Source organism: Spodoptera frugiperda, chromosome 24, assembly GCF_023101765.2.
Source record: "Spodoptera frugiperda isolate SF20-4 chromosome 24, AGI-APGP_CSIRO_Sfru_2.0, whole genome shotgun sequence".
NCBI classification, from domain to species: Eukaryota; Metazoa; Arthropoda; class Insecta; order Lepidoptera; family Noctuidae; genus Spodoptera; species Spodoptera frugiperda.
Window position 1 is genome coordinate 842,879 of NC_064235.1, and position 15,044 is coordinate 857,922.

At 37.7% G+C, this 15,044-nt stretch overlaps 2 protein-coding genes across 3 annotated transcripts in view; both read left to right on the forward strand.

Moving 5' to 3' along the window:
• Positions 1-5,522, forward strand: part of LOC118278884 (probable WRKY transcription factor protein 1) — a 41,877-nt gene extending 36,355 nt beyond the window's left edge. For both annotated transcript variants that reach the window (XM_050703668.1, XM_050703667.1), the window contains exons 3-7: positions 282-485; positions 2,506-2,700; positions 3,205-3,373; positions 4,202-4,282; positions 4,903-5,522. In XM_050703668.1, coding sequence (XP_050559625.1) covers positions 286-485; positions 2,506-2,700; positions 3,205-3,373; positions 4,202-4,282; positions 4,903-5,352 — 1,095 coding nt within the window. In that variant the 5' untranslated portion in view covers positions 282-285 and the 3' untranslated portion in view covers positions 5,353-5,522. The remainder of the gene's footprint in view (positions 1-281; positions 486-2,505; positions 2,701-3,204; positions 3,374-4,201; positions 4,283-4,902) is intronic.
• Positions 5,523-10,304: 4,782 nt separating this feature from the next.
• On the forward strand, positions 10,305-14,603 carry LOC126912252 (uncharacterized). The gene has a single exon (XM_050703775.1). The coding sequence runs from the start codon at positions 11,075-11,077 to the stop codon at positions 11,801-11,803; it is 729 nt and encodes a 242-aa protein (XP_050559732.1). The 5' UTR covers positions 10,305-11,074; the 3' UTR covers positions 11,804-14,603.
• The last annotated feature ends 441 nt before the right edge of the window (positions 14,604-15,044 follow it).

The following is a 15,044-nucleotide window of genomic DNA, read 5'->3' on the forward strand; positions in this document are numbered from 1 at the left end:
GCGCCATCAACAGTTTTCTTTCGACAGTTTCTGCACAACAGTGCAGTATGACTGCACGGTTGGTTCGGTGGCTGGGCAACTGGCTACCGTGCAACGGGTAGCGGGTTCGATTCCCGCACGGAGCAACTCTGTGTGATCCACAAAATTTTGTTTCGGGTCTGGGTGTCATGTGCATGTGAACTTGTATGTTTGTAAACGCACACACGACACAGGAGAAAATCCTAATATGGGGCAACGTTTAAAAAAAAAGTTAATGCTTTAATAATAGTGAACACTTTCAGAGTTATGTCAAGCGCTAAAAAGAGACGGGGCAAAGCAATGACCTATTACGACATTGTGGGCCCTAACAAGACAGAGGCACAATGCAAGCTGTGTGAGAAGATATTCTCCATTGAAGCATTTACAGAGATACAGGAACACCTTGTTGATTACCACGGTGAAATGCCCACGGATTACACTTGTATGAAGAAACCGAAAGTTGTATTGTAAGTCTTTATTCTAATTTATTTATTTATACAAACTGACTTGTGAGATACCTTCAATATATGAGGACGTTGTAGTTTGCGAACATATATCATGAAATAAAATAACATAAAAACGAAATATTAAATAACTTCTTAGTAAACTTCGTACACTGTACACCGACAGTCCAGTATTTATTTATTTAACTGCGGATGCAAATACTTGGACACCGCGCGGACGCACAGGTCGCTATCAATACAGAATACATAGGTACCTACACTGTACAGCTGTTGCCTACCTATATCGAGACCTATTCAAAAATCACTTATTTTTAGAGACATTTCGATAAAAATTAAGCACCTATTTTTTTATATCAAGTTAACGAGAATCGAGTACCGAGTACTCTCCATAAGTATTGAAGGTATCTCACCAGTCATACGGTTTATTGCACCATGTACAGGGTTATACGACTAGTATGTACTAGTCGTATAACCCTGTGACTATGTAGTCCTGTTAGGGCGTAGCAATTATTAAAAATCCCAGCTAGGCTATTCTGTAACTGTCAATGCGAACTTTAGAAGTGAGCTCGATCACATTCTCGCCCGTCGTTGGTTGAGTTGATTCTCACTACCAATGACCGCGGTCGAGTTTACTACGATCTTTCGAACTGAAAGTTACAGAAGACAATTCACGTGACTAAAACGTTAATTTTGTATGTCTCGCTAGCGTAGCGACTTGTAAATTGTGTTGTAACGACTATTCGTACCGCACTACTATATCGAACCTCGCGCATCATTTGAGAAACAAACATGGCGTCGATTTGACTGGGCCTGCCAGTGACAGCGACAGCGAAGGTGAAATGTGAGTTGACGAAGTCCCCTCGATCGCATTCTCGATTTCTCGCCCGTCATTGGTCAAAGTCAAAGTCAAAGCATTTATTTCAATTAATCCTAAATTAGGCACTTTTGAACGTCAAATTGAATTGTCCGTCAGTTTATCTGTCAGTGTAGCTAAGCGCTCGTTCCAAAGTGTTGCTTCGAATGGAGAAGAACGAGCAAGAAACTCCATCGTTACTCTTTTTAAAAAATGTTTTTTACAATGGTCGATGTTATTCTCACAAGCAAGTTATAGGTTGCTTAAGGGCAGACGTGCTCCATCGTAGGCCGCATCATCACTTACCACCAGACGAGATAGCGGCCAAACGTCGACCCATCAAACATAAAAAAAACCATGACGCTAGTACAAAAGGCCGGCAACGCATCTGTGACTCCTCTGGTGTTGCGGGTGTCCATGGGCGGCGCTGATCTCTTACCATCAAGTGACTCGTACGCTCGTTGGCCACCCATTCCATAAAAAAAAATTGGAACTTTAAACGGGATATTTACCATGTTATTCTATTTCAATGACTTTCTGATATTTCGGCACTGTTTCAAGCGCCATGGTCGCGGATGAAAAAATAAGAATATAATGAACAGCGATCGACTTCACTACGATCTTTAGAATTGAAAGTTACAGAATAGCCTAGCGTTGCTTTACATTTAGATCAGGGATGTTATGGATATGGAATTTCGGATATGGATATGGATACGGGTAGTGATTATTTTTATATCGGTTCGGATCCGGATAAGAAATTATTCCAAATTATCCGGTAGTTTCGGATAGTTTCGGTTACGGATATTGGATTTCTAAGGAATTTCAAAAGTAACATACAAATAGATAATCAAATGGTTTTATTTATAAATAGGTCTTCATTTGGCAGGTACTTCAATCTGCCTGTAAATAACTTTTCGTAACTTGTCTCATGCCTCATTTAGACTCCGCTCCTATCCGAAATTATCCGGAACATTTATTTCAGTTTCGGTTACGGAAATGGATATTTTTTTATTTCGGATATCCGATAGTTTCGGTTACGGATGTGGATATCCTTAACATCCTTGATTTAGATTTCAGCCATGATTGTCCCACTACAGGACAAAGGCCTCCCTACCCTCCTTCCACTCCTCTCTGTTGATTCGTGGAATTATGAACTGTATTCACTTTCAGAGGAAACTCGTTCAATGAAAAGAAAGGAGCAGCGACATGGAGCTTCTTTGACGTTTTGGATTCTGATAAATTCGAGGCTCGATGCAAGATATGTGAGAAAAATATTGAATATGATTCCGTTGAAGACTTGAAGAAACATGTTGAGGATCACGGACAGAATCCTCAAGACAGTGATGATGAGGAGCAGGTTTCAAAGTGAGTGCTTGCTTTTTATTTTTTCTTTTTTATAAAATCGTTGCCCGCACAAGGATTTTCTCCTGTGTCGTGGGTGCGTTTACAAACATACAAGTTCACAAACACATGACACTCAGACCCGAAACAACAATTTATGGATCACACAAAGAGTTGTTCCATGCGGGAATTGAACCCGCTACTCAGTGCGCGGGCCAGTCATATATAAAAGTAGTTTGTTTTCCTTTCCACGGACTTATTATTTATATTTCTTATTTACTTTACTACTGTCTCTGGTTCGATTCCCGGGTCAGCAAAGTAGAACCTTTTTTCCGATTTTCTGAAATTTCTCAGTAGTAGCACGGAGTCTGGAATTGGCAATAGGCTCACCCCCTGTTACATGGGACTTATAACACAAATGGTGAAAAGTGGGTGTACATTGTATAGCGGCATTACGTGCCGTAATGTGCACCTCTTGCTTCTTCGGAGCTAAAATGGTGTGACGTTATGTGTTATATTTCTGTACAGGTCGAGACATTTTTCAGAGCTGTGGAAGTATTTCAAGAAATTAGATAGGTCAAGCAATTTTGCTCTCTGTCTGATCTGTAAGAATGTGTACAATGCTCAGACCATCAGCAACCTGAAGAAGCATCTCGTGACTAAACATCGTGATGCCGAGGTCCCTGAGGAAGATGAGGTGGGTTTCAATGCAGATATATGTATATTAGGGTGTCGTGTTAGGGTAGATGACTAATTTTATTTTAATGTCCGTCTTGTAGATTATTTTAAAACATTACACACGTATTTTTTATTTTAACGGTGGTTCTTTCCTCAAAATACCACTACAGAACCAACTTGCACGGTTCTCCGACATCTTTAATTGATTTTGTCTTGACTTAAAAGAGACTATGACCTCTGAGTTTGTTTCGGCATTTCTTCTCAGAGTAGTCGGATAGGAAATGCCGGCCTCATCTAGTTATTTAAGAGATTGACGTGTAAAAGAGTTGCATTGGAACCTATTTGCAAAATAGATATGATTTATTTATCATCTAACATAATCATACAATGCATATATTTTAAACCTAACAATATTTTACATGCAAGCAGAATCTTTTAATAATACCTTACTTAATTACCTGTAAATCACGGTTAACACACGTATATCAATGGAGAAAAGCAGCAGAGCGCAGCCTACGCAGCAGAGTATGCTACGCGACGTTACCGCGACTGCACATGCTGCTATTGATAATTATTATTATTTATTAATCAGATAACAGTGATCCATAATGGTTAGTAACAATAGGAACTTATAAACTATGTTAGTAAGTACTTAGAATCCTACCGATATAAAGAGTCTCTCTGTGACTCGAAACTAGTAGAGCTTTTCTCCATTAACGTACGTGAGTAAACCGTGATTTTTAGTTATTTTAGTATGTCTCACGATAGTTATTATAAAAAATACTTTACTTACTGTCCCTCAGGTTACTTAATATGGTTTTATATGCTTTCTACTCATTTCTTTCAGAAGAAGTATATAGTAGCATCGAATGGACAGCTGTACGAGATGGAATCCGAGAAGGGGGATGACAATGACGACACTGAAGATGTAAGTATCTGAAGACCAAGCTTCCTTGTGCGAACTGCTAGGGAGTGGAACTCCTTGCCGGAGTCTGTGTTTCCTGATGGGTATAACTTGGGTGTCTTCAAAGCCCGAGTGAATAGGTTGCTTATGGGCAGACGTGCTCCATCGTAGGCCGCATCATCACTTACCATCAGACGAGATAGCGGCCAAACGTCGGCCCATCAAATGTAAAAAGACCCTGATTGCTGTATTGCGATTCTGTAACACACGATTTCGATATCGAAGCTTGAAAGAACTATTTCAAAAGGAAATACATTTGTATTCGGTTTCGTATTCTATAAACATATAATTAGTAAACATTTTTTAATATCCTCATATAGTTCCGTGAATTAATGATACAGAATCGCACTGCGGGACACCGGATTTTTCATTGTCAATTATAAAATGCCGATCTGAGGGCTTAGTACGAGTTTATTTTACGTTTAACAAGATAGAAATATTACCACATTTAACCCTCTAATTGGTTTGTTCAATTAAGCAGGCTAGTCAGAACACGCGAATACGGTAACGTAAAATAAACTCATAATAAGCCCTCAGAATAAATCGACAGATAAAATTTTAAATGTTCACTTTTTCTTACACAGAAAGATCCAATTGAGATGGACACGGTATACCTCGAGGATCTAGAAGACTTCAACACGTCCCGCCCCTCCTCCCCCACTCCCAGCCCACCAAAGAAGAAAGCAAAACCAATATTTCCCAAACCACAATCGCCCGCAAAACCACGCAACGAACAGATACTTAATAACAGTCTCAATAACGAAAATAACAGAAATAACGATACAACACCAAGACGTAACTCATATAACACCAGCTTAGATTACTTTGGCCAATACGTTGTATCGTTATTGAAAGAGTTACCTAAATCTGTCTCAAGTCAGTTACAAAATGAGATAATTAAACAGATTTTAACTAGTAAAGTGGCTTTAGAATCTGAAGTATCGAATTGTAAAGTTAGTATTAATCATAATACGGACAACCAAACTAATATAACGGAACCTGTTATGTATATTCAAACTAAATCGAATACCTAGTATTTGTTAACTTGGTAACCACAACACTATGTGTCACAGTGGTTATTTTTTAAAAAGGAACTGTCAAATCGTTTGTTTTTTTTATTCGTTGTTAGTTTTTAAAATAAGAACTGTAAAAATTTTGAATAAGAATTGTAAAAATTTGAAATAAGAACTGTAAAAATTTTAAATAAAAATAAATAAATGTCTTTTTCGTAACTTGTTTGTTTTTTTTTTAATCCTAATGTGGTAGCAACAATGCTCCAGTTCCACCAGAGATGTGTTATGCTACGTTGCTGTGGATGCGTTTGGCTTCCACCAATCATATTCATTGGTACACATAGCTCAGCACTGGTGGAAACGGATGCATGCTATAGATGACTTCCCTACTATCGATACATCGCATACTCGAGCTGCACAACTTCCTCGCATAGCTACATAGCTTAGTATCAGTGGAAACGGTCACATAGTTTCACAGCTTTGCTATTACATCTTTTTAGCATAGCACATCTGTGGTGGAAAAGTACTCATAATAATTCAATGTTTATAATAAGGTATACTATCAAAAACATCCTGTAAAAAAGCCCAAGTCCCGCATCTCAATTTTTTTACCATAAAAAATTGTGAGATCCATGTAGTTTGTACATAAAAAATTGTGAGATCCATGTAGTTTGTACAATGCCTGCTTTTTTTTTTTTTTTTTTTGAGGGAGAATAATCATCCAATGACTTTTCTCGCCTTGGGTGAGGCGAGAGGGAGTGTCAGACTCTTACTGACTAAACACCACCCCGTTCCTTCTCCTGCTTTTCGAGCCGGAGCCCCGGTAAACCCGCTAGGTAGTCCGCAGCTCCGGGTCAGGCATCAGCCCTATTGGGCCCCATCTGTGGTGGTCTGATGGCTCGTTGAGGCGCGCGGAAGACGACGCGTTGTACGCACGGGTCTGGTTCTGTTCGGGCGGTGAGCTACCCTTGCTCGCCGTCCGCAGGCCCGCACTTACGGTGGCCGGAGATCGTCTCGGGATCCCCTACGCCCGGAGTGTCTTTCGCGACGGCTGGGGCGTGAGGAGGTTTGTTCTCTCACGCGCCCCGCCTCCTCCTTAGCTAGCATGACTGCTTCGCAGAAGGAGGAGACGGCATCCCAGTCCCTCTCGCTCCGCACCATGGCCTGAACCAGTGCCGGGCGCGAGAGGTCGCCGTCGCCGACCACATCCCTGAGGACTTGGCGGTGCTCAGCCCACGCAGGGCACACCGCCACTGTAATTATGTTCTACTGTGTCCTCCGGGCGGTCCTCGCAGTGATGACACCCGGGCGTTTCCTCCCGCCCAATAAGGAACAGGAACAATGCCTGCTCAGTATCTGAAAATTCAGGCTTCTTGTTTTGTCCACAACGAAGCTATAGGCGGTCGAAATTGGCCTGAATGGCTTCGAGAAAAGGATGGTACGGCCGCTTTTTTTGCTCGACTTGGCGGGGGCACTCCCGTGCCCCCAGATACATTTCTAATATTGTTTTATTACCAAACTGACGGACTAAATAGATTTTTAATTTTCATACCCCGTCATCATTCCTTTTCGATGTTTATAACGGGTGTCCCAATAAGAACGCAAGATTTAAATTTGGCGGCATTCGAAGTATCATTGTTTGACATTTGAACACGTGTTATTTTTTGTTAGTATAAGGTATGAGGTTAGTAAAAATGGAGCGCTACGCGATTAAAAATGAGCCAGGTCAAGCGTAAAATGATAACCAGTCTTTTCGTACCTCGAATTGAAGAAATGGATTTGGAAAGCATGTGTTTTCAACAAGATGGCGCCACATGTCATACAAACAGAGAAACAATTGAATTGCTGCATCAGTCATGTCCCGGTTGTGTTATTTCACGTTTTGGAGACCAGAATTGGCCGCCTAGATCATGTGATTTATCACCATTAGACTTTTTTCTTTGGGGTTTCTTAAAGTCGATGGTTTATGCGAATAAGCCGACGACGACTCAAGCCTTAAAAGGAAATTGGACGCTGTATTAATGAAATACCGCAGCATTAATGCAAAACGGTCATTGAAAATTTCATTGAAAGATCACGTATGTTTCAGCAAACCAGCGGCAGCCATCTGCCCGATGTATTGTTCCATAGATAACCTCATACTCTCTACTTTACGATATTATAAAGCTTTCACGATTTCTTTAAAAATATCTGCGTTTTATTTCAAATTTAAATCTTGCGTTCTTGTTGGGACACCCTTTAGTAGATATTACTAATCTATGTTTAAAAGTACGTTCATACGTATGTACTTGAATTTGAAAAACTGTAAATGCGTAATTAATGTCCAATGACTAGTTCAATTGGTATTTAGTAACGGAACACTTACATACTAAGCGTAAATACCTAACTATGTACATATTACATGGAGTTATTAACCACCAGTTTATCATGACCTCGCTTTGTACGATCTTTCCTCACATCTAAGGATCAATTTATACTGGTTGTACCGACCTATAAACCAGTATATCATGGACCCGCTTTGTATAATCTTTTCGTACGTTCGAATATCAATTTAATCGGAAATCACACATACATAAAATAAAGTCTAAAATTTCCAAGTTTTCGTATGCCCTACACGAAATTAAAAAGACTACTGATTTAAAAACTGCACTAACTATGTATTATGCGTATGCCCACGCTTGGTTCACGTACGGTATCATTCTGTGGGGAAACAGTACGGATGCTCAGTCTTTATTTATCTCACAGAAAAAATTAATTCGTATTATAACAAACATAGAACAAACTGATAGTTGCAAACCTCATTTCACAAAACATAAAATTCTCACTTTAGTAAATATATACATATATTTTAGAATTACGCAAGCTAGTCCGCAAGTATCCAGACTCTTACAAAAAAAGAGGAGACATGCAAACAAATCGCTCGCTTCGACACAAAAATAAATTAAATTTGCCACGTTCCAACTTAAAGATGCATGCTTCTAGTCCATATGCCATGTCCATAAAAATTTATAACAATCTACCAGAAGAATTAAGAGAAATAGAAAAAACTAGTGTATTTATAAGAAAATTGAAACAACTCCTAATTAAAAAAAGCTATTACACCATAGATGAATTCCTACAGGATAAATAAATAAGACTACCTACTTGTAACACTAACTTGGCTAGGTAAGCCTAGTCTAAGCTAAACAATAAATTACTTACAATATAATAAATAGTCAACACTAAATAAGACGAAATATTACTTAAATAAACTATACAAAACGAGTTACCATAAACTAATTATAAAAACATTGTATGATAAATATATTAAAAATAAATAATAAATATAACACATATACCTCTATATATAAATATATAATATATATAAAAATATAATATATAAAATATATAAATAAATATGAATGGAAGCAAACAAATATAATTATAATGAATAAAATTATAATAAAAATACTTAATATATATTCTAATATACTACTAAACACATATATACACTAGAATATTGAAATAACCAAATACTTATTTAATTAATTCGAATACGACATTAAATTAATACTAAAAGCCCTTCCTCTCTCCTACGAATTTTATATTTTGCTGTGCCCGACAGGGTCCATAATTGTGACTTAATACTGTATTTTTTAACACCTATGTACATTATGGATGCAATAAATACTTGAATACTTGAATACTTTATGTTGGTTACTCATCGAGCTAAAGGACCAGTATATCATGGTCTCGCTTTGTATGATCATTCTGTACATTCGACGGTCAGTTTATACTGGATCGTCGAGCTAAAAACCAGTATATCCTGGTCTAGCTTTGTACGACCTTTCCGCATATACAAGGGTCAATTTATGCTGGATTGGCATCGAGCGAATATACCAGTATATCCTGGTCTAGCTTTGTATGGTCTTTCCGTACATTCGAAGGTCAGGTTAAACTGGATACTAATAGGTTGATAGTAGTCGTACCTACGTAGGTTACTGTATGATTCAATTCTATTAAATTATAACGTTTTTCCTCTTAAAACCGCCATTTATTAGTTGTTCATTGTTATTTATTGTTAATTTGTATTAACTTCCTTAAATCTTGCCACACGGCAGCGTGTCAAATAGGGTTAGGTACTAGATGGCCGGGATTTTCGGGATCGTCCCGGAATGTTGTATGCTTTGACTGCACGGTTGGTGCGGTGGCTGGGCAACAAGTAGCGGGTTCGATTCCCACATGGAGCAACTCTTTATGTGAATTCCCAAACTATTGTTTCGGGTCTGGGTGTCATGTGCATGTGAACTTGTATGTTTGTAAACGCACCCACGACACAGGAGAAAATCCAAATATGGGGCAACGTTTTAAAAAAAAACTATCCCGTGTCCAGTAATTTTACAGTTTACTTTACTGTCCCGGAATGAAAAAATACTAGCTTTTTTTCACAAAAATACAATAGTATGACTGCAAAATACAAAGTCAAACCAAACCTTATTGTAACGTGCTCGCAAGTCGCGCTGCGTGAGTTGAGGGGCGGGAAGGGTGAGTTCTAGGTACCTAGTTAATTCATACTTTTACAGTTTAGTCTCGGATGGGACTAAATTGTGAAAATTAAGTCAACTTAATTAAGGAAAATCATCCAATGACTTCTCCCGCCTTGGACGAGGCGAGAGGGAGTGTCAGACTCTTACTGACTAAACACCACCCCGTTCCTACTCCTGCTTTTCGAGCCGGAGCCCCGGTAAACCCGCTAGGTAGTCCGCAGCTCCGGATTAGGCATCAGCCCTACTAGATAGGATGTCCTACTCTTAACAATCGGTAACTTAGTTATAAAATGTAATTTTAATTGTATTACAGAAATAATAATTACGTGTTGTGACCACATTGCATTTTCATGTAAAATTATTCCTCATTGCATTTCCGAGTACGAATAGTCATTTTGCATTTTTGTTGCGGTTGTAACCGCCTAACTAATTATTATTTTCCTTAAATATCTATATATTAATACGTGAAGCAAAAACTTTGTAATTCTTTTTACGAAAATTGCGCGGACGTTGGAGCATAAAATTTGGTACACTTAAAGTTTATGTGTAGGAGAAGTGCATAGCGCTAATATTTTTCAAAAATAATGCTTATAAAGTACATTAAATCAATAAATAAAACATTACACACACATGCATAATATCTGATCGTATTTGACAAAACGTCAAAATCGATAGACATTGCGATGATATTCTCACGTCTCATATGAAAAGAGTTTTATAAAAGAGTTTGAGTTAAATAAAAATTATCCTTCAACGTACGTTAAGTGGTATTGTAAATTAAATCATATATGGTCGAATTTCGGCCATAGGCGACCACTAGTTTTCCTTTAATACTTAATTAGTATTATAATAAACATTCCGGTTCCGGCTGTGTTAACGTAAAGACGTAGTGATACGAAGCTCCGGCAAATCACAAGAAAACCAAGTAAATACCGTCACATTCTGTGTAAAAACTCCAAAAACACAATAAGTTCGCACCATAGTGCATCTAAAATAAAACATCCGAGTGAAAACGGTGCTAAAAAACCATATTAAGTGCAAAAACACCGACGAAGATTTGAGGTTAACTGTCGATAACATTAATCAAACAACTGACAGCTGACAGTATTAGAACAGTGTTGCAACATAAAATATTACAAGTCAGTACCAACCTAACCAACAAAGGCTGCGTTCACGCAACTACGTTTCGTTCCACGCATAACACCGACGCACGAAAAATGGATAACCTACAAAAATTATTCGACCAAGTAAAATTGGAAATGGCAAACCAAACAAAAGAAATTATAGCACAGCTAGACGAAAAATTACAACCCTTTACACGAGAAATACAAGATTTGAAATTAGAAAATGAAAAATTGAGAGAAAAAATATACTATCTAGAAAAACATCAAAGAATTAACAATTTAGTCTTATACGGCATAGAAGAAAGCGAAAAATCAATACATACCCTCACGGAAATAGTTAAGAAGAAATTCAAAGACGATTTAAATATTCTAGTAGAAGACAGAGACATAAATATGATATACAGAATTGGCAAAATTGATAAAAATAACACAAAGGCAAGGCCTATAATGGTATCATTTGTCAACAACTGGAAAAAGAGCGATATTATGAAAAACAAAAACAAATTGAAAAACAATGTCTATGCTTCCGAAGATTATCCGAAGGAAATTCTTAACAAGAGGAAGGAACTACTGCCTAGACTCATAGAAGAAAAGAAGAAGGGCAACTATGTAGTGATGAACTACGATAAACTAATCATCAAAGAGGGAAGACCAGGGAACGATAAGCGGAAGAGAGAGATCTCCACCTCACCAAGTGGATCGGAGCAGCCTCGTAAACAACATCTAACAACAAAAACAAATAGACTCAACGCCTTTGATTTAATGAGAAATAGGAGCAACTCCCTTCCTTTCGGTTCTCACCCACCTGAGCAGAAAGCATAGGATAAAATCATCAGCCGCCGGAAAAAACCAACAACCAAGGAAATACTAAACAAAATCGAAAATAAAATATTCCCCAAGCCGACTGGTCCTCGTGGGGAATTAGACTACTACCCTCCACAGAACAATAATATAAAATTTAAAAAAGAGCCAAATCTAAAAGTATGCACATTTAACGTAAGATCATTATCATCAACGGAAAGATATCTTGAACTCACCCACGCCTTAAGAAATATCAACTGCGATATTGTAGGACTCTCAGAAGTAAGAAGAATGGGATGCAATATCGAAGAACACCAAGACTACATTTTCTGCTACATAGGTCAGACGAAAGGTCTTTATGGAGTAGGCTTTCTAATAAAGAAAAAGTATAAGAAAAATATAAATAACTTCTTAGGAATATCGGAAAGAGTAGCACTTCTACAGTTAAAATTTGAAAGATTTTCATTGTCATTAATTCAAGCATATGCACCCACTGAGAAATCATCAGATGATGAAATTGAACAATTCTACAATGAAATGGAATCTGCACATGAACTAACTGATGATAAAGTAATAGTAATGGGAGACTTTAACGCAAAGATAGGAATCTCAGAAGCAGATCACTACCCAACTCTAGGCCAATATGGTTACGGAAGGCGAAACGAACGAGGTGACCGTCTTATTACTTACGCTTTCCAACACAAACTGTCTATAATGAACACATTTTTCAAGAAAAAGCAAAACCGCAGATGGACTTGGATATCACCCGATCTAAAAACTAAAAATGAAATTGATTATATAATGACAAACAGTCCCAAGCTAATAAGAAACATAGAAATACTGAGTAACGTACAATTTCCATCTGATCATAGACTAATGAGGGCCTCAGTACTTCTAGGCCACACACGTAAGAGTAGAAATAACTTTAAAACACCACTTAAGGTCCCAAAGACGGAAAAAGAAATTGAAGACTACAGAACAAAGTTACAAACAAAATTAGGATCTATACAATTGGACGTTAATGATAGCCAGACATATTACAACCACCTAGAAAAGAGCATACTGGAAAGTTCGAAGTTGAGGAATACGGATCAAGTAGAAGGCCATAGAATATTCAGTCATGACACGGTTCAACTAATAAAAAGGCGCACAGAATTAATACATATTAAAAACAAAACAAAAGATATAAAATCTGAATTGAGTAGAATATACAAAGAAACAAAAAAATCTATCAGAAAGGACTACAACAACTATAGACATAACATCATCACAAGAAACATAAAACTTTTTAGAAGTACAAAAAGAGCATACAAGGAGCTGTCAACACACAAAACATGGATTCACAAACTAGAGCAAAAGACAGAGACAACGAATTCAAGAAAAGATGTCTTAAACCATGCAACAAATTTTTATAAGGATTTATATAGGAAAAGGAACAATAACGAAATAGAAATACATACTAGCAACTATTGCGAAGACATTAAACCAATTCAAGATTCAGAAGTTTATGAACACATTAAACAGTTAAAATCAGAAAAAAGTCCCGGTCCGGATGGAATCTGCAATGAAGTTCTCAAAACGGGTGCACCCATTCTAATCCACCACTTGACAAGACTGTTTAATTTAGTAATGGATACGGAAATGGTTCCAAAACAATGGCGCTCATCCGACATAATTCTACTCTATAAAAAAGGAAATCCCTTAGATGTAGGAAACTACAGACCTATAAGCCTATTACCAAGCATATACAAGTTATTCTCATCAATAATGCTAAGAAGAATATCTCAAAATATTGACGACAAGCAGCCGAAAGAGCAAGCAGGGTTTAGATCAGGTTATAGCACAATGGACCACGTACACACGCTAGAACAAATAATAGAAAAGCACCAAGAATACAATAGACCCCTATATGTGGCCTTCATTGACTATAGCAAAGCATTTGATAGCATCAGCCACTGCTCAATCTGGAATGCACTGCAATATTCAAATGTCCACCAAAAATACATCAACATCTTAAAACACATTTATTCAAATAGTACAAGCAAAATTAGACTTGAGACCAGAGGAGATGAAATTAAAATAGAAAGAGGTGTCAGGCAGGGAGACCCGCTGTCACCGAAACTTTTCATAGCGGTGCTCGAAAACATATTCCAGAAGCTAAACTGGGTAAACAAAGGACTCCTAGTAAACGGGAAATATTTAAACCACTTAAGATTTGCTGATGATATAGCTATAATAGCTGAGACTCCAAAAGACATTGAAGAAATGATGAGAACACTTGCTCACGAAAGCTCGAAAATTGGCCTTGAAATGAATCTAACTAAAACTAAAATAATGACTAACAGTCAAGAGCGACCCATTACAGTTAAAGGAAATAGCATAGAATATACTCAAAAGTACTTATATCTGGGAAAACAAGTGTCTTTCAACAAATCCAACAATGAAGAAGAAATAACCAGGAGAATTAACATGACTTGGAAAAAATTCTGGTCTCAAAAAGAAATCCTAAAAGGCGATTATGGGTTGCACCTGAAAAAAACTGTGTTCGACACGTGTCTCTTACCATGCCTACTTTACGCGTGTCAAACTTGGGTGTTCACAAATAAAGTAAAACTGAAGATCAAATGTACCCAAACAGCAATGGAGAGGAGTATGCTGAAGATAAAGAAAAGACACAAAGTGAAAAACGAAATTATCAGGAAAAAAACAAAAATCACTGACGCTCTCGAACACGCACTTACACTAAAATGGAAGTGGGCAGGACACATCTCTCGCTACACAGACAAAAGATGGACTATAGAGACCACAAGATGGAAAGGACCAGGGGAAAAAGAAATGTTGGTAGACCAAAGCGAAGGTGGGCTGATGATGTTATACAGGTGGCAGGGGACAATTGGTTAGACATAGGCAAGGACAGGGACGTGTGGAAGAAGCTGGAGGAGGCCTTTACCCAGAAAGGGGTCCATATCTCGAAGAATACTAATACTATTAACATACTCTAAGGAAAACATACTAACAAACAAACTACTAACAAATTTGAAATGTACATTGGAGATATGGAATAAATGGCTTTTTATTATTTTTATTATTATTATAATAAACATAATACTTACATATTTAAATGGAGGAGAGCCACGCTTTAGCTCGACCGGAGTGATACCTCGGCCTCACAGAAAACCGACGTGAAACAACGCTTGCGTTGTGTTTCGTTGTGTGAGTGCGGTTACCGGAGGCCCAATTACCCCCAATCTTCCCAATCCCC